Consider the following 17,992-nt stretch of genomic DNA (forward strand, 5'->3'; position numbering starts at 1 on the left):
TCCTGCCAGGGTGGGAGACTGTCCCCATGGCAGAGGAGGCTGGGCTGGCACACAGGCCAAATGGCACTGTCTGGTTTTGCTGTGCTACAGAAGATTGCTGTGCCAGATGCTTCCCAAGTGTTTGTAGGTAAAGTTTTGCTGCAGAGGAGAGCCAGAGACACGGGACTGAGCATATTCCTGGTACAGAGCTCTGTGCTCAGCACCCTGCAGGTCCAGTGCTGTGCACACCCTGGCTGCAGACAGAGAATGGTGGGATTTCCCTGCACCTCCACAGTGCTTCACTCCTTTTTTTGGCCATGACAGAGGGCCTGCTGAGCCAGACTGCACCTTCTTTTCTCTCCAAGGCAACTCTACCCTGGATCTTTCCAGCTGCCTTCCCCTGCTTGTACAGGCTCAGCCTGTCCAGGACCAGCTCAGGGTAGAGAACACCTTCCCACATTACCATGGGGCAACTCCTCACCACAGACACCTTTCCCCAAGGCCTGTGACTTGTCCAGAAGGAAGAAAGTCACACTTTTCCCTCAACAGGGGCTCTGCCACAGAGCTGCCTTCTGCAAGCACCTTGGCAAAGAATCACAGAATATCCTCAGTTGGAAGGAACACACAGGGATTACCCAGTCCAGCTCCTGGCCCTGCACAGACACCCCAACAACCCCACCCTATGCCTGGAGTGTTGTCCAAACTCCTGGAGCTCAGGCAGCCTCAGGGCTGTGACCTTTGCCCTGTCACCACAAGGCTGTGTGGCAGGACACACCCCTCTGTGCTGCTCTGGTTGAGCTCTGGGCTGGACAAGTAACTGCAGTGGTGAGCATGGGATGGAGCTGTGTGACAGCCTGAGCTGTCAAATGGGCCAGGTCACCCCCAGCACAGGGAGCTGCCTGCTCAGAGACCTGCAAGATCCTCCTCCATTGTCTTCTGTCCTTCCAGCTGACAGCAACGAGGAGAGAAGTAGCACAGACTTAAAGTGATGTTCATGGAATTAATTATCTAAACATCACTACAAGTCTTAACTGCCGCTCTCTCAGAGGTGGAGGAGCTGCTGCAAGCATCACGAGGGCAGGAGCAGCACGAGCCCAGCTCCAGGGGAAGGGAGCTCTGCCAGCCTGGAGCCTCCTGTCCTGCCCTGGGAGCACGGGGACAGGGCTGGGACTCTGCCAGGCACAGCCCCCTTGGCCAGGGATCAGAGGGAGTTGGGGGCTTTGGTCTGTGGTGGTCCCTCTGGAGCTCTGGTGGTCCTTCAGGCCCCAGGAAATGCAAGAAATCAAGTCTTGGCAGGGAAGTGGGACTGCCAGTGGGACCCTCAGCACGTTTCCCTCATGGCCCTGGATGAGGGGCTGGCTCTCACCTTGTGCAGCTGTGACACTGTTTGGAAGGAAGCTGCCTTCTTACGTTTCTCCTTGGTCCCTGGCTTGTGAGGTTCCTCTGTTGGGTTGAAATATTGATTACTTACATCAGCAAAACATCTGCCTGCCTTGAAAGCATCCCCAAACACCCCTAAAATTCCCATAACCCTTGGTGTCTCTAAAGCAGAGGTGGTTGTGCCCTGCTGCAAAACAAAGGCACTGACCACCACAAACACCCAGCAGCCATCTCCCACAGCACCCAGCTCTGGGTGTTGTTCCTCAGCTCCTTCGTAGCAAGACACCCCTTCACACTCCCAAAGTCATAGGGCCACCACAACAACCCTACAACCAGAACCCACCTACTCAGGCCAGGAAAGATTTTAGGGATCAGTGTGGGTTTTCCCTTTGCCTGGGCTGCCAGGGACAGGGATGCTGCACCAACAGCTGGGCATGGAGGAGAGGAGAGGGAGAGGGAGAGGGAGAGGGAGAGGGAGAGGGAGAGGGAGAGGGAGAGGGAGAGGGAGAGGGAGAGGGAGAGGGAGAGGGAGGGGAGAGGGATGAGGGAGAGGGAGAGGGCGAGGGAGAGGGCTAGGCGAGGGAGAGGGAGAGGGAGAGGGAGAGGGAGAGGGAGAGGTAAAAAACAGGGTGAGGGGGTTCCTCACCTGAAGCAGAGCCCACATAGTTCTCATAGAGGGAGGCCAGGAGCTTGTTCTGGGATTTCTGGAAGACGGACACCACAGTCTCGTTCAGGGGGTCCTTGTTCTTGTCCAGCCACCCCACGATGTTGTATGGCACCTGTCCCAGGACAAGGAAGGTCAGGCCAGCCCTGTCCCTGCCCAGGGGAAGGTGTGGGGGCGGGGAGGAGCTGCCAGGGACGTACCACACCAGCGTAGTGCACCACCTCAAAGTGCGCCTCGTACTTGCGCTTCTTGTCCGGCCGCGGCTTCTGGAAGTTGGGAGACTTCCCGATGTGGTTGTCGTAGAGCTTGGACTTGAAGGTCATGTCAGAGGCTTTGGGGAACATGCACTCCTCTTCCAGGATGGACAGGATTCCCATGGGCTGCAGAGAGTGAGAGGATAAAGAGGACTGAGCTCGGTGTTGCCACATCCCATCCCAAAACAGGGATGCTCTGTGCCACTGAGCATGGGCTTGACCTGGGAGATCCCATCCTAGTCCAGGTGCAAGACACTGGCCAGAGGGCCAAGCTGTCACTGGCACAATTCCAGGCTGCACCTGACCTCCATGTGGGACTGGCCAGGCCTGCAAGACATGGGAGTTTGCCCTGGTCCAACAGATTATTGAGAAGGAGGGATCCTCTCCAGGATTGCTCCTTTTCAATAAAAAAAAAAAAAAACAAACCAGTGTTTCCTTCATGCAATGGTGGAAATATTTTCTACAAGCTGCTCTGAATCAGTGAATGCTCAAGAGGCACTGATGAGCTGCAAGTGAGTAGGAAAAAAGGGGAAGAGAGTATTGTCCTCTGGAAGAAAAGGTTGCACCAGGTTTTGTGGCTCCTCAGTGGGTAGAAACAGAATTTCCATGTTTTCATAAAGTCAAGATTTGTGTGGAAAAGGTCTCAAGGGGCTGGAGGCTCTGAGCTGTAAGTGTGGGGGAAAAAAAGTTGGGCATTTGCCACTGACCAGGGAGGGAATAATTTAATTTTGGTAGGAGAGCACCTCTCTGTTGCAGCCTTTGCAAACAAACCATCCCCCAGCAGTACCATTTCTGTGCCCTGCCTCACACTCTACCTTCTCAATCAGGTCAATGCAGGCCTGCAGGTCCAGGCCAAAGTCAATGAAGACCCATTCAATGCCTTCCTTCTTGTATTCCTCCTGCTCCAGGACAAACATGTGGTGGTTGAAGAACTGTTGCAGTTTCTCATTGGTGAAGTTGATGCACAGCTGCTCGAAGCTGTTGAACTGCAAGAACAAAAGAGATCTGAGTCAGAAGGAGGAGCTCCAGAAGGGAAGGTGTCACCCTGATTTTTTAAGATTTTCTAAGCCTTCTGATGTTTATATTCTTGAAAAGAACCTTCTCACACACTTTATGTAAATAACTTATTGGTTTGCTTTCTTTTATGGAGGAGGAGACATTTGATGGACTGTTGGTTTGTCCAGTGTCATTGGAGAGGTGGCACTGTCACCCTCCAATCCACTGTCACTTCTGGAAATCTATAAATGCTGGAGTCAGAAATTAAAAGTGCTCTTTTTACCTTGGGAGAGCTGCATGTGCACATCGTGTTATTTCGTGTCCTGTAGTGACAGAAGGGATTCACTCTTGTGCTTTGCCTGGGTGTGAAGGGTGATCCCTGCCAGGCCCAGCTGTGTGGCTGCCACAGCAGGTAGCCAGCAATCACCAGAGATGTGCCCACAGCAGTGTTAAATCATTCTTTGAGAGCTGCCTGCTTGTTCCAGATACATCAATCCAGACAAGAGCCCCTTTTCTCATCAAGGCCAGCACCTTCTTAGAGGAGCTAGAGCTCAAACCCCAGGGGACTGAGCTGCCCTTACAACACTCCCTGAACCCACTGCAGGGGCCTGCAGAACTCACATCAAAGATCTCAAAGCCTGCAATGTCCAGCACCCCGATGAAGAACTGCCTGGCCAGCTTGGTGTCCAGGGTCTTGTTGATGCGGGTCACCAGCCACTTGAACATGCGGTCGTAGGTGGCTTTAGCCAGGGCTCCCACAGCATACAACACCTGCCAAGGCAAAGCCCAGAGCACACAGTGAGCTTCTCCCTGCTCCTGCAGGAGCCACAGGCTGACAGACAGCTCCTCCTGGCACACAAAGGATGGACAGACACATCCAAGGAGTTCGTGGTCACAGCACAAGATCTAAAATTCGTTTTGCATTCCTCACAAGTGTGTTCCTGCCTACCTGGCCTATCTTGCCTCCAGGGTCTTAGGATATAAATTCAGTTTAAAGTGACATTTTCAGAAGCTTTGTGCCTGGCCAGAGCCTACAGCCCACTTTGGATGGGACACCAGCTGCTGAGGTGCTCCTGAACTGTGCTCAAGGACTGGCTTGCACTATCCAGGCCAGGTCTGGGTTCCCAGCTGGGGTGTGGCTGGAATCTGACAAGACACATGTTTGGTCCATTTGAGTCTTCTACAAGATCAACTCAGATGAGTGTTTAGATATGCAGAGTTGTCTAGTTTTCAGGGCTGAACTCTTCACAGGAGTGTGACTGTCTCTGAAGCAGATCCACAGAACCTGGATCTGCTCTGGCTGGGATCTAACCCACGTTTCAAAGACACCATGCTGAAACTCCAGCCTTGGTTAATGTGCAAAGCTATCAGCCAGCTCTGCCACCCATTTCCCCTGCTATTAAAAGCTAAGAACTGTGGATTCTCCTTCTCCTGCTGCTCTGGAGTCTCCTCCTACACCCAAGAGTGAACTGAAGCACCAGTGGCAGCCCAATATGAGGAGGGGACACATGTCCTGCTGTCCTGTCACTCACCTGCTCCACGTTCTGACCTTTGGTCACGTACTCATTGCCCACTTTCACACGAGGATGGAGCAGCCCCTTGATGAGGTCAGCTGAGCTGATTCCCATGAGATAGGCAGCTTTGTCAGCACCTGGAAGGCAGCACAAAGGCATGAGGAGCCCTCAAGTAGGGTCTGGGAAGGGAAAAAGGGACCAAAATAAAAAATGACCTGCTCCTATGATGATCTGTGCTAACTACCCTGGTTTTTCCACCTCCTCCAGTGCCTGTTGTGATTTTCCATCTTGGATAGTCTATGATGCTTTAAACTTTGAACCTCCTGACTGAGAAGTTACTGTTTGGAGGCCTGCTGCACCTTATCAGGTTTCAGCCTTATTGATCTGGGATTCTCTATGCATTTCCAGTGGAGGTTTGAATTTCAACGCAGCAAATTTGAACTGACTAGAAGAGAGATGATTGTCTTTCATAAACTCCTGATAGCAGACTGTAGCTAGCAAATCACCTCAGCAGGGAAATCACTGCCATATCAAAACCTTCATGAATTACCAGGTAGCAGCTAAGCCTGTGTTACCACTCCTGAGGCACAGAAAACTTTTCCTTCATGAATGTTAACATGACAAAGACTGATCCAGGCAGTCATTTCTGCTGGATCCCTGCTGAAACCTTCCAAGGATGTGCCAGAGCTCCCCCTTCTCACCCTCCCATGTGCTGGAAAGTCACCCTCTCCCTTCAGGTTTGCTCAGCAGCCTGACTGTTCTTAGATCTGTGAATTGCATTGGATTTTGCTGAGCAACAAAGCAGGAAAAGTGCTAGACAGTGATTGTGTCCTGCTCTAACAGCTCTTTAGGAGGCTGTGAGCTGAGCAGGTCCTGCTCCCAGCCTGGCTGGAATGCTGTCCAGTGAAGGGCAGGAGGTGAAGAGGGGGAGAAGACTGCACAAGATGAAGCCCAGCAGGGCTGTGACACCCTGTGATGCTGCTGAGACAAGTCTGATGCAGATGAGACCACCTTGCTGAGAGACTGTCCCAAATATTCCTGCTCAAGGCCAAGCCCTCGATGCACCCCAGCAGGGCCTAAGTCAGCAAGGGATCAGGGGATCAGGGTCACTGACCTCCACAGGCCAGGCAGGGGGAGTTATCCCAGTCTGGAGCGTTGGGGAAGATGAAACAGGAAAGCCTTATAAATATGATTGTCTGGCAAAAGAGTTTGAGAATATGGAAACTGTAAGAGAGATTGAAATGAAAGCAGCTCTGAGATCCCTTAGTTCCTGAACACCTGGAAAACACTGGCATGGCCAGCTGAAGGCAATCTCCTTTTGATGGAACAACACCCTCTGCTTGCAGGCAGCTCCAAGGGTCAGAGCAGACCCTGATGGCTTGGCAGAAGGGGCCCAAAGAGGAGTTTTTAGGGTTTAAAATGTAACACAGTGTGGTGATGTAATGATTCTTACAGGCTGTATGTAAATGCTGTAGGATTTGTATCTTGTCCTAGATTGGTTGGTGAGAATTAGAATATTCAACACAGGAGAAGATTTATGGCATTGTAACGGGAACCTCACTCTCTCTTTTACTCTTTCTCATCCTCTTTACCTTGCTCTTGCTTCTCTCTCTTTCCCACTCTCTTTACTTCTCTCAGTCCTGCTCTGAGCTGTGGCTGGCAGCTCCCAGCAGGTCCCTGCCCCCAGGCCCTTTGCAATAAACCCCAAGTTCCTGAGCTGCCTTCAGAGATCTCTCATGTCCATCCATCCCCACAGTCCTACCCCTGCTGCTCCTACAGCCCAGCACAGAGCCCCACTCACTTTCAGTGCCATCAGCCTCTGCCTGCTCTTCCCGCTGCTTTTGCTTGAATTTCATGTTCCCAAAGTGCATGATGGCCCCCACGATTTTATAGGAGCCATATTTCTCATCGCTGCTGAAGCCCAGGATGTCCATGGCGTGCTGAGGAGACACAAAGCAGTCGAGATGGAACAAATTCACCACGCTGAGGTGAGGGCTGGCTCTTCTCCCACTGTCTCCTAAGGTACTCTCCCCTGTCCTGGGGCTGGGCAGGGTGCCCTCTCTGGTGGGCACCTAACCAAAGAATCCTACCCATGGGGTTTGAATGTGGCTCCAGCTTCCACAAGACCAATTTGAAAGCCAAAGGACTGGCCTGGCATCCACAAGGAGCAGGTTCTCCAAGCTTAGGGCTCAGGAGGAGACCTGACTGATCTCTACAGCTCCCTGACAGGAGGGGGCAGCCAGGTGAGGGCTGGGCTCTGCTCCCAGGGAACAGGGACAGGATGAGAGGGAACAACATCAAGCTGTGCCACAGGAGGTTCAGGTTGGACATCAGGAGGAATTTCCTCACAGGAAGAGTTGTTAGGCATTGGCAGGGGCTGTCCAGGGCACTGCTGGAGTCCCCATCCCTGGAAGTGTCCAAGGAAGGGCTGGACGTGGCACTCAGTGCTCTGGGCTGGGTGTCAGGGTGGGGATAAATCACAGGTTGGACTCTATGGTCTTGGGGATCTTTTCCAAATTTAATGATTCTGGGATCTTCCTTCCCATGGGCACTACGGGAAGTGCTCATGTGCCACAGGCCCTTCCTGATGTAGGGAATGACTCTCCCTTCCCTGCCTGGATGAGGCTGTTGGGGCAGAACAGAGTCACTCTGCCCCTTCCTGCAGGCTCACAACAATCACCAAGGATCCATAGGGAATTCCCAACTGATTCAAAGAGGGACACACAGGAAGCCAGGACACATCCCCAGAGCTGCCAGAGGAAGGCTGTGCCCTCCCCAGGCCCAGGGCTGTGCACATACATCTGTGGCCATGAGCTCCTCGCCATCATCCAGGTTGTCCACCGTTGTCACCCCCTGGGAGCAGAAGTGGTAGTCGTAGGGGTTGAGGGACAGCAGCAGCATATCTGCAGGGGGGTGACATGCAGAGGGTGAGGCCAGGCTGGCAGGGACATCCCTGGGCAGAGGGACAGCCCTGCACACAGATGGAGCAGGAAGGCACCCCCAGCCTCACCAGCTGGGGGAGGAACAGCCTCTTCCAGCACAGGCAGGTCCACACATGGGTCCACCTCTTCTGTTCTTGCCTCCTGCTTGCTATCTTGGGATATGGCCTGGCTGCAGACTGATTTAGAAGTGGCCACCATGCCCTTGTGACTCCAGATAAGATTACTGCTCCCTCAGACCTGCCTAATAAGGTGCTGTTCAGCACCAAGCTCAGGAGCCCTCAGCCAAGAGCTGACCACCCCAGGGGCTGTGCCAGCCATCCTTCTGTGTGGGGAAAGGCTTCCTGAGTGGGATGTGGCACCAGGAGGCTGCTCAGAGCTGCCCCAGCACAAACTCAGATCAGGTGGAGCTGTCCTGGGGATCTACAGCAGTGCCCAGAGAGAGCTGGGCAGCTGTGTTCAAGCTCACCTGGAACAGATCATCTCACTTGCTGAGGAGGCTGCAAAACACTTCCCTCTATCCCAAAATGAGTAAATGTGCAGCCTACACACGCTGAGGTCAGTGCTGTACCCACCACCCCACAAGGACTCTGTGCAAGGCAGCTTTGCAAAGCACATTCCCACCTTGCAGATAGACCCTGAGAGACCTCTGCTCCTACACAGTGGCAGAAAGGGCTTTAGTCTGGCTTCTCAGCCTGTCAGGATAATGGAGGCTGGGCTAGATGACCTCTTGAAATCCCTTCCACCCTGAATTCCACCAATCCCATGATCCTGCACAGCTAGCAAAGCACTCAAGGGCAAAACCTGCATGGTGAGCTGGGTCTGCTCGTTCCTGTGGACCCCAAAGCTGACAACAGAGCTCTCTGGGGCTGTTTTCAGGCCATCCTGCTCTAAGGGCTGTGCTGCAGCTTTGGCTGCCTTACCTTGCAGCTCTGGTTTCTTCCCAGACAGGATCTGGTAGAAGATGTGGTAGCTCCGTTCTTTGGGTTGCTGGAAAATCACTCTGGATTTTTCCAGAAGATCTAGAATGAAGTAGGGCAGAGGGGTCAGAGCAGGGCTTGTCCCTTCCCAGAGCTGAGCACAAATGGTGGGATGAATTCCCTCCCCAGGGCAGCTACTCACAGATGTCAATGTCTGCAGAGGCCAACTTCCCTGAGGGACCAAAGTGGATCCGGATGAACTTGCCCTGAAAACACCCACAGGAGGTAAGTGCTGGGCTTGTACAGCTCTGAAGAGTCCCTAGAAACTGAATCCATTTCCCACTTCTTGAGCTTCTGCTGATGCCAGCCAACTTCCTGGCCTCTATAACGGGGTGAAATTCTCTGCTTTGTAATGTGAAGAAGCTCAAAGAACATTGCCCAAGGGTTTAAATACCAGGCAGGCAGATAAACCCCTGTCCTCAGGTCTATTCTTACCACTGACCATTCAGTGACACGGAGCCTGCCTGCAGCCCCTGCTCCGTGCTGGGCTCAGGGTCTCCCCCAGCAGTGCCTCCCTCCCCTCCAGGCACAGCAGCTCTGCAGCCACAGCAGAGCCAGGCTGGGCTCAGCAAAAACGGAGCTGCTTCCTGGAAGGGACACACTTGTCTGTCCCAGAGCACTCCAGGCTATGCTCACTGTCCCTCTCAGCTTTGGTCCTGCCAGGGATGTCTCTCCAGCCACAGGCTGTGACACCAGGGCCATTCATGCTGGCCACCATTTGCTGCACTGAAAAAACAGAAAAACGTGGCTCTGGCAGTCCAGTGCCACTGGGAAGCAGATCCAGCTGCCTGCCACTGCCTGTGGCTCCCAGGGCACAAGGCCACAGTGCCACCCACTGTGCATGCAGCCCACCCCAGCAGCCACAGCTCCCTGCCCCACTGAGGCACTCACAAAACGCGAGGAGTTGTCGTTTCGTATGGTTTTGGCATTGCCAAAAGCCTCCATGGCTGGGTTAGCCTCGATGATTTGATCCTCGAGGGTGCCCTGGAGAACAAAACCAAAGGGTGTGTCACACAGCCAGAGGGGATCTGTCACCAAGAGCAGGGAGCAGTGCCAGGGGCTGCTTGCTGCACTCAGCTGTCTGTGGGACCTGCTGCTCCCAAGGAGATGTGCCCAGGCCATACATCTCTGTTCATCAGCACAGCTGAGGTTTGCAGCAGAGCCCTCTGTGGCCTTCTCCTCATCCAAACTGGAGCCCCAGGCTGCTGTCCCCTCTGCACACAGCAGTCATTGCCCCCTTTCTCAGGAGCTACACTATGCAAACCAAGAGCAAGCTTGTGTTGTCAAAACAGGTCAGGCATTTCCTCTTCCACAAACCAAAGTCTAGGGCAGCTCACATCAACAGCACATTGTAAAACAAGGTCCCTACACCAACAACATGCATTGCAGGGTCCATTGTGATGGAAATACACCACAAGTACCAGCTGGCATGATCTGCTGGGAATACTGGGGCTCTCCTGAGCAAGCCCTAAGATGAATCCTCTCCTAATCTTATTTTTCCATGTGTGTTTCTCTGTTCAAAGATAAAGAGACAGCCCCTGCCTAATGCAGGTAAAGCAGAAGGATTTGAGGAGAGAAGCAAGAAACTGCTCCAGTCTGCAGGAGACTGCTGCACCACATGGAGCATGGTGGAGTTTGACACCTGCTACAGTTTGGTGGCACAAACCCCCGCAGGACTTTTCATGAGAGCTTTGCCCATACTCTGACACATTCCAATCCACAGGGCTTCCCTTAGGTGGGGAACACCAGCTCTGGGCTCTGCCTACCCAGAGCCACTCTCTCTTTCCAATGCTGGAACCAAAACTGCTCCCGACCTCTGCAGCTCCAGGTGTGTGAAAGGCAAAGAAGACAGGGAGCAGCTGTGCATCACACAGTAACCAACACACCTGAGTGCTCCTTGAGCTCTTATCTCTAAATTCAGCCTGGCCTGGGCAGCCCCAAGACCCAGAGGTTCAGCCCCTGAGCTGTCTCACCCTGTTTGTGCCAGTGGTCACTCTGTGATGATAAACATCCCCAGGCAAGGGTGTGCACCAGCTAAGGGCTCAGAGAAACCAAGGATGTGTGACCGAGCCCTTGGGGTGTTGGGAGGCCCAGGGGCTGAATCTTTGCTGGGTTTCCTTGGAGCAAACACCTCAGAAATGTCCTCCAGGCAAGGACATCAGCTGCCTGCAGTGCTGGGCAGTGCCAGGGCTTGGCAGAGGGTGGCAAGTCTGGGCACCAGCAGGGCACTGGTGGGCAGCCAGAGCACAGGAGCAGCTCCTGCCCCTCAGCACCACCACCCCCAGCTGGGCTTTGAGGCTGAGGAGGATGTTCAGGGTGTGAAGGCTTCACCTTTGGAGGAGCCCACACCACTCCTAAGCAAACACTGGATAGAAATGAATGTTTCTATCCAGAGAAATTATCCCTTGGAGGAGAGGTGGGAGTCAGAAAGGCAGAAGGAGATGAAACAGCAAAGCTTCCAGCTGTAGGGAGAAGGCAGCTACAAAGCCAAGAGGAGAACTAAACAGTGCCCAGGTGCTGCTCCCAGACTTAAGGAGGAGGCCCCACACGTCACCCCATCACAGATCTGTGGTGCAGCAGAACTCTGTCCTCAGCATTAAAGAGCCCACAACACTTACCCCAGTTTTAGTGGCAAGAGCTGCCTAGAGAAAGGAGAGAAAATTGTCTTTAGAAATCCAGGAAAGGCAGGCAAGAACCACAAGAAGCATGGTCAGAAAAGCAGGGCATGACCATTTAGTGCCAAAAAAAAAAAAGTCCAAGAGAAAAAAATAACTTGGAGGATTAAACTTTTTAGGAGAGGCCAAAAAGTTGTTAAATAGATTAGCTCAAGAAAATAAAGAAATGCATCAAAAAGCAAGAACAGTTAAATTCAAACTTGAAGAAGAGGAAAGAAAATAATGCTGAAGTATTGCTTGTCTGATACCTAAAGCAGCCAGTTTGCTTCCTTGGAGGGAAAGCAGGCTGGAGCCTCAAAGTATCCAGAAGAAATAAGCAATTGCAAGGGCAACTCAAAAATAACCAGCACCAAAGAAAAGCAAGATCCAAAACAAAAACAAGAAAAGCACAAGGTAGAAAAGGGTCAAAATCAACAAAAGGAGGGGAAAAAAAGGAGAAAATGCTGAAAAGCAAGGCTTAAAAGAGACAAGGTGGGAAATGGAAGGTTTACTTCATCCCTTTAATGTTCCTTAAGAGGATCACTGGAGTGTTGAAAGAGGAAGAGAAGAGAAAGAGAACAACTAAAGCACCTCTTCCAGGCTGCACGGATTGAGTAGCCACATGAAAAAAAAAAAATCCATTTCCCCTTGAGCAGAATAATTTCAAGCCTTGCTTGTTCAAAAGTCAGGGAAAAGCCAAGCCCTGGGTGGATCAGACCAAAACGCAAAAAGTTGGGGAAGAAAAAGTAAGAAGAAAGGGGAAGGCGGGGGAAAAAATTAAAAAACAAAAAGAAAAAAAAGAAAGAAAGGAAGAAAGGAAGAAAACAACAAGAACTTGTTTGAAAAGAAAGTCTTACTAATTTCTTGCCCGGTGTGTCGCCCAAGGCTGCGACAATGGCAAAGTACTGAATGACCCGCTTGGTGTTTACAGTCTTACCAGCACCAGATTCTCCGCTTAGAGCAACAGAAATACACAGATAAGGGCATGAGGCAAAGAACAGGCACAACCATCCCAGCCAAGCAAAGCCTCGGAGGATGGCGAGGCCGCAGCTCTCCCTCACCCCCCAGCCCGCGGGGTACGTGCTTGTGTTCGGGGCTTGCCCTCGGAGCGACACCAGCTTCGGGCTGTCCGTGTGCCCCAGCAGGGCTCAGCTGCGGGCCCAGCCCTGCCCGGGGGCTGCAGCTGTCCGGGATCAGCCCGCTCCACCCGGGGGCTCGCAGCACGGCCGGCTTTGCTGGGGCACGGCGGGGATGGCAGCGGCACGGTGCCGGGCTGGAGGGTGCCCGCTGCCCGCTGCGGGGGGCTGAGCTCATCCCTATAGTTAGTGCTGCTGTGCCATTGTAATCCCAGAGCACAAAGAGCCGGGGGGAGCGGGCAGCGGGGCCGCCACCGGACACTCGCCAAGCATCTCTCCGCAGCCCCTGCCTTTCCTAATTAGGCCATGGCCGAGGCTAAAAATGTCCGTGGCTCCTGGCAGCGGCGAAGGGTCCTTTAGAGTCCTTTATATAGCCCTTATCTAGATGTCACTTGAAATCAACCTGGCCTCCACCCTCCCACATCACCCTTCTCCCCCGCCGCCGCCCCTCCGGCCAGCACCTCGCTCCGGCCTTGGCCTCCATCTCTGCTTTCCCCGGCTCCCCGGAGGGTGCCGGTGCTCGGGGCGCCCCGCGGCAGCTCCCGCAGCTGTCAGGGTGCGGGGGAGCCCGGCCCGCGCGGGGCTTTGTCACCTGGCACGGTGGCGGCGGGAAGGGTGACAGCTGCCGGCAGGGGAGGGGACACTGCCGGGGGGCTTGCTCTGGGCACAGGGTGCCCGTGCAGGGAGCGCAGCACGGGGGGTCTGCACTCACAGCGGGGCTGGGCAGGGCGAGGAGATGCACTTACGTGATGAGCATGGACTGGTTTTCACGGTCTGCAAGAGAAGGAGCCGGCGTTAGGGCAGCGCTGCCGGGTCCCAGGAGCCCGGGCTGCCCGGGCTGGGGTCCCCAGGGCAGGGCTTACTGCGGAGCATGTCGTTGTAGGCGTTGTCGGCGATGGAGTAGATGTGCGGCGGTGCCTCCGAGCGCCGCTTGCCCTTGTAGGCTGCCACCACGGGAGCCGTGTACACCGGCAGCCACTTGTAGGGGTTGATGGTGACACAAAAGAGCCCCGAGTAGGTCTGCAGAGGGAAAACGGGTAGATGAGGGATGGGCTGTCCCAGTGCCACCTGACCTCCCCACCCCATGGTGCCGTGGGCTTACATAGATCATCCAGTGGGAGTAGCGGCGCTTCAGGTTGTAGAGCACAGAGGCCTCGTTGAGGTGTGTCAGCATGGCCATGTCCTCAATCATGTCAAACTTGGGGGGGTTCATGGGCTGCACCTCGTCCTCCTTCACCACCCGTGTCTGTCAGAGGAGGGGGACACATCAGAGGAACCCCAGCCCTCACTGAGCACCCTCTGCCCCACAACCTGCCAGGTGGGAGGACACCCTGACAGTCCTGTGCTGGGGACAGCCTTGGTCCCTGTGCCTGTTATCATCCTGCCAGGGCTGCCCAGCATTCTGGGGTAACAAGCTCAGGGCAGCTCCAGCAGCTTCCAGCCACAAAGCCCAGCTGGGACAAGCACACCCAGCTTGCTCCCTCCTCAGAGAGTGAGGCTCTAGCTGAGCCTGACAGAGGGGTCCAAATTATTCCCCCAAAATATGCTTGACACCCCCATCTTGTGTTCTCCTTCCCAGTCTAAAAGCCCATGCCAGCACTGTCTTTTGCTCCAAAGGCATCCCTGGTTATTTGGGCAAACAGCTGAAGCCTGTACCCCATCACTTAAAACTGGATTTATTTAATCCCACGAGACCAAGCACGGGGAAAATATCATATTACGTATCTGGCCTGGATGGAGAAGCTGGATTTAGCAAATGGTCTTGTTAATAAAGACTAAATTAAATCTTTCTGAGGTTTATCTTTTTTATGGGTGAAGATGAAGCAGGTGGTGTTAAAAGGCACCAGGTGTTAAAAGCAGGAGGGTACACAGAAGGATAAGGGAGGGCTTTATGTCTCAAAACTTTCTCCTGGAAATGCTTATCCAGGGAAAGCTGATACAGTTTCTGATTTTGTAAATCCATGACAAATCATTAAAAAGACAGTTTCAAGAGGAAACAGCAAAAAAGTTCTGGAAATGTCTCTGTTCTCAGAATTGGAAGGTGTTCTAAATATCAGAAGAAACTTCTAAAATTTATAACTCCTCTATGACAAATTTTACTTTGGAGAGAGCAAATATCTTCACTTGCTTTCCAAAATTCAGAGACAAATATTTTCAAAACCTTGACACTTTCCAAAAACAATTACATATTTCTTTTTTCACATTTAGCAGGCACAAACTGTTCTTCTATACTTCAGTACTATTCTGACTAGAGAAGAACTAGAAATAATAAAGTCTATCATCTACTGCCTGGTGAGGTCCTTGTTCTTTTCCCCAGTTTCATACCAGTGTGTTCTGCAGGGAAGTTGCAGGGTCATGAGACTTCCACAGTGAAGAAAGGAACATTAATTAAGCTCATTTGCAGCTAATTGCACTGGATGTTATCTTGACAAATACCAGCTGGTCCTTGTTTGCTTTGCCGCAGAAAGCTGGCGCCTCTCTGCCCGTCTTAGCCTGTCCTCCTAACAGCTCACCCCACTGCAGATCTGGGCTAAAAGGAGCAGGAATTGGCCAGCTGGCCCCTTACCTGTTCTTTCAGGCTCCGGTTTGAACCGGGCACTGGTTCAGCATCTCAAAGGGCTGTGCTGGGGGTGCTCCCCCATCCAGGAGCTGTGCTGGGCCAGCCCCACCGTGCCCTCGGTGTGTCCTGCAGGACACCCACAGGGCTGTGACAGCAACCCCTCGGTGGGAGATGCTGAACTGGTGCCACTCCTGGCAAGGAACTGGCCTACGTGTGCTGACACTGCCGTGTGTGTCCCCCCGGGGCACGGCTGATCAGGGTTATCAGCAAGAGCTCATGGCTTCAGACGTGATCCTGTCACACGTATCCCCCTCCACACACACTTGCTCTCCCTTGGAAAAGGAAAGGTATTTGCTTACTTCCTTATCTTTGGTTTCCACAGTGACTTTGCCACCAGAGCTTTCTTTTATTTCCACTTCGATATAGGCTTCTTTCTCATCTGGGATCCAAGCTCGCTTCTTTCCTGGAGGAGACATGGGGAAGGGAAAGGAAAGGACTTAATACAGGTTGAAATTTAGGACAGCACGTGAAATTGTCAACTGAAAGCCACATAAATGCAGTTTGATAATGTGGAAGGACAGGGATTATTCCTTCCTATGTTCTTGGTCATAGCAGCTGGGATTTCTTTGCCTTCTTCATGTTCGGCAGCATTTTACTTTGACGGGGTCAGCTTCTAGCCTGACAGAAATCTGCTGTTTCATGAGTGCCTGCACTCAGACTGTCATGAGAAGAGGACAGCAAAACTCTTCTGCCAAATGCAAGGAGCAAGTTGGGCCCTGGATCCTGAGCGTGGCAAGCCATGGAAGAGCAGGGATGATGGGACAGAGAGGACACCTCCAAAATGAAAGAGCTGCAGAAAGCTTTGACACCAGTCCCTCAGCCCTTCTATCCCTCAGGGCCAGGGGAGATGAAGGATCACCTCCACCCACACCACAGCAAACCAAGGGAAAGTCAAAATCCTGCTTATCTCATTTGTGAGATCTTCCTTCCCTCCAGGGTGCTGGGGGAAGGAATTCTGCAGTGCCTGTGATGCCTTGAGGAACAGCACAGAGAGAGGAGCAGGGAGGACTCCTGAGAGAGCCACAGCAGAGGGGCAGGCTGGGGGACACACCCGGGCTGTGCTCAGCTCGGGGACACACCCGGGCTGTGCCGGCCTCGGGGACACACCTGGGCTGTGCCGGCCTCGGGGACACACCTGGGCTGTGCTGGGCTCGGGGACACACCTGGGCTGGTCTTGGGAACACACCCGGGCTGTGCTGGGCTCGGGGACACACCCGGGCTGTGCTGGGCAGCCCGGGGCTCTCTCTTACCGTCGAACGGGATGGTCTGAAGTTTCAGCTGCTCCGTGTAGCTTTTCCGGAGGTACGGAGCAGCCTCCCCAAACTCGCTCATATCCAGCAGAGACATCTTGTCCATCTGAGGGAGATTTGGCAGCAGCAAAGGAAGAGTGAAAGACACCTGAGCACTGAAAGGAGGGAAGGACAAGGGGTCGGTTCATGGGGACAGTGCCCACTGCTGGGTTGAGAACCACAAGTGACACGGTCACCAAACAAGCTTTTGATTTTAGGGAATGAGAGAAGACAGCAACAACAATGCTAGCTGATAAAAATTATATTAATGAGACAATTACTGATACTTTCCCTTCTGATGCAGTCATCCCCCCACTGGAGGTCCCAGCTGTGTGAGCCAGAATCACTTTGGTGTCAAAATCCACATTCCCACTTTAGGTGAGATTGTCAATAACAGCCCTTTCCTTGATAAGCTCAGCTAAAACCCATCCCAGCTCTACAGACCCGCTGGAGCCCTGGTGCCCTGCACAGAGACCCAGGGCTGTTCTTCTGAGCGATACTGCAGCAGGATAAAAGCAAGGCTGGGTGTATTATCCCTGGGAAGACCCTTCTAGAAGGCTGCTGTGGCAGCTGCTTGGAAAAGCACTTTTATGACTGTGCTTCTTAATATCCATCTAATGCAGTGCCACCCTGCAGAGCTGTGCAACGCCGCAGCCATCACGGATGGAGCCACAGCTTGGCAAAACACACACTCCTCAGCAAAAATGCTCATGATCCAGGTCTGTCCCACCCTCCCCTGTGCCAGCAGAGCCAGCCCCTGTCCTCTGGGCTCAGCCACCCTGCAGGGGTGAAGCGGGTTAGTACGGGGGACACGCGTGCACACAGACATGCTCTGTATTACTGACCTTGGTGCTAGGACTGAGTGGCTCTGTGCATGCTGCAAAGCCCCTTTTTATTGTGTCTGTCAAGGTCAGAGTGGGAAAAGATATGTCAGAAATTCCCATGTGTCATGTCCACACAGCTCCATTGGTGCTGCTGTCCCACTGCCCGGACAGACACAAAAGGCAAACTTCACTTTTATCTCTCTGCAAATGCAGCCTGGTTATTTTTATTCCTGTATTGTCAGGCGAGTACAAAGGCAGAGTGAGAGACTGCAGCTTGGGAAGGCAGCACAGCTCTCCCAGCCTGCTCTGCCTGTTCCAGTGGGGAGCTGGGGAATGAGAGCTCTGCCAGTTCCTCCTGCACCTGAGCACTCAATCCCATTGCTTCTGCCTCCCACCATGCCAGGAGAGCTGCTGCTTGGTGGGATGTGTGTGCCTGCTGCCTTTTCCAGATGGAACAGCCCAACTTCTCACTCAGCTCTGGTTTAGCTTCTCCCAGACAGACTGTCCACAAGGGGAAGGACCCTGGGGCTTGATCCTCCAGGTTCTGCTCCCTGAACTCCTCACCTTGCCATGGGAGCTGGTTTTGTGGCTAGGCCAAGTTCATAACCTCTCAACAGAGAGGTTGCTGGGTTTCCTGCACACCCTTTTACCCAGACAGAGCCCAAAGGTGCTGTGTACAGCACGGTGATCACAGCCTGGAGCACCCCTCCATCCTGGCAGCACCACCATGGGCTGCCCAAGATGGGAACAGGACACCCTGGGG

The 17,992-nt window shown here is 53.3% G+C and overlaps 1 protein-coding gene across 1 annotated transcript in view; it reads right to left on the reverse strand.

The window, feature by feature from the left end:
• Positions 1–16,517, reverse strand: part of MYH7B (myosin heavy chain 7B) — a 31,049-nt gene extending 14,532 nt beyond the window's left edge. The window contains exons 1-18 of the mRNA XM_030230852.2: positions 16,367–16,517; positions 15,416–15,519; positions 13,599–13,742; positions 13,360–13,516; positions 13,243–13,270; positions 12,218–12,314; positions 11,325–11,348; positions 9,598–9,690; positions 8,849–8,912; positions 8,650–8,748; positions 7,587–7,690; positions 6,589–6,727; positions 4,806–4,924; positions 3,895–4,044; positions 3,093–3,263; positions 2,224–2,403; positions 2,006–2,138; positions 1,346–1,422 (exon numbers count right to left, since the gene is read on the reverse strand). Of these exons, the coding sequence (XP_030086712.2) occupies positions 1,346–1,422; positions 2,006–2,138; positions 2,224–2,403; positions 3,093–3,263; positions 3,895–4,044; positions 4,806–4,924; positions 6,589–6,727; positions 7,587–7,690; positions 8,650–8,748; positions 8,849–8,912; positions 9,598–9,690; positions 11,325–11,348; positions 12,218–12,314; positions 13,243–13,270; positions 13,360–13,516; positions 13,599–13,742; positions 15,416–15,519; positions 16,367–16,472 (1,989 nt within the window). The 5' untranslated portion in view covers positions 16,473–16,517. The remainder of the gene's footprint in view (positions 1–1,345; positions 1,423–2,005; positions 2,139–2,223; positions 2,404–3,092; positions 3,264–3,894; positions 4,045–4,805; positions 4,925–6,588; positions 6,728–7,586; positions 7,691–8,649; positions 8,749–8,848; positions 8,913–9,597; positions 9,691–11,324; positions 11,349–12,217; positions 12,315–13,242; positions 13,271–13,359; positions 13,517–13,598; positions 13,743–15,415; positions 15,520–16,366) is intronic.
• Between the last annotated feature and the right edge of the window lie 1,475 nt (positions 16,518–17,992).

This window comes from Serinus canaria, chromosome 20 (genome assembly GCF_022539315.1).
Source record: "Serinus canaria isolate serCan28SL12 chromosome 20, serCan2020, whole genome shotgun sequence".
NCBI classification, from domain to species: domain Eukaryota; kingdom Metazoa; phylum Chordata; class Aves; order Passeriformes; family Fringillidae; genus Serinus; species Serinus canaria.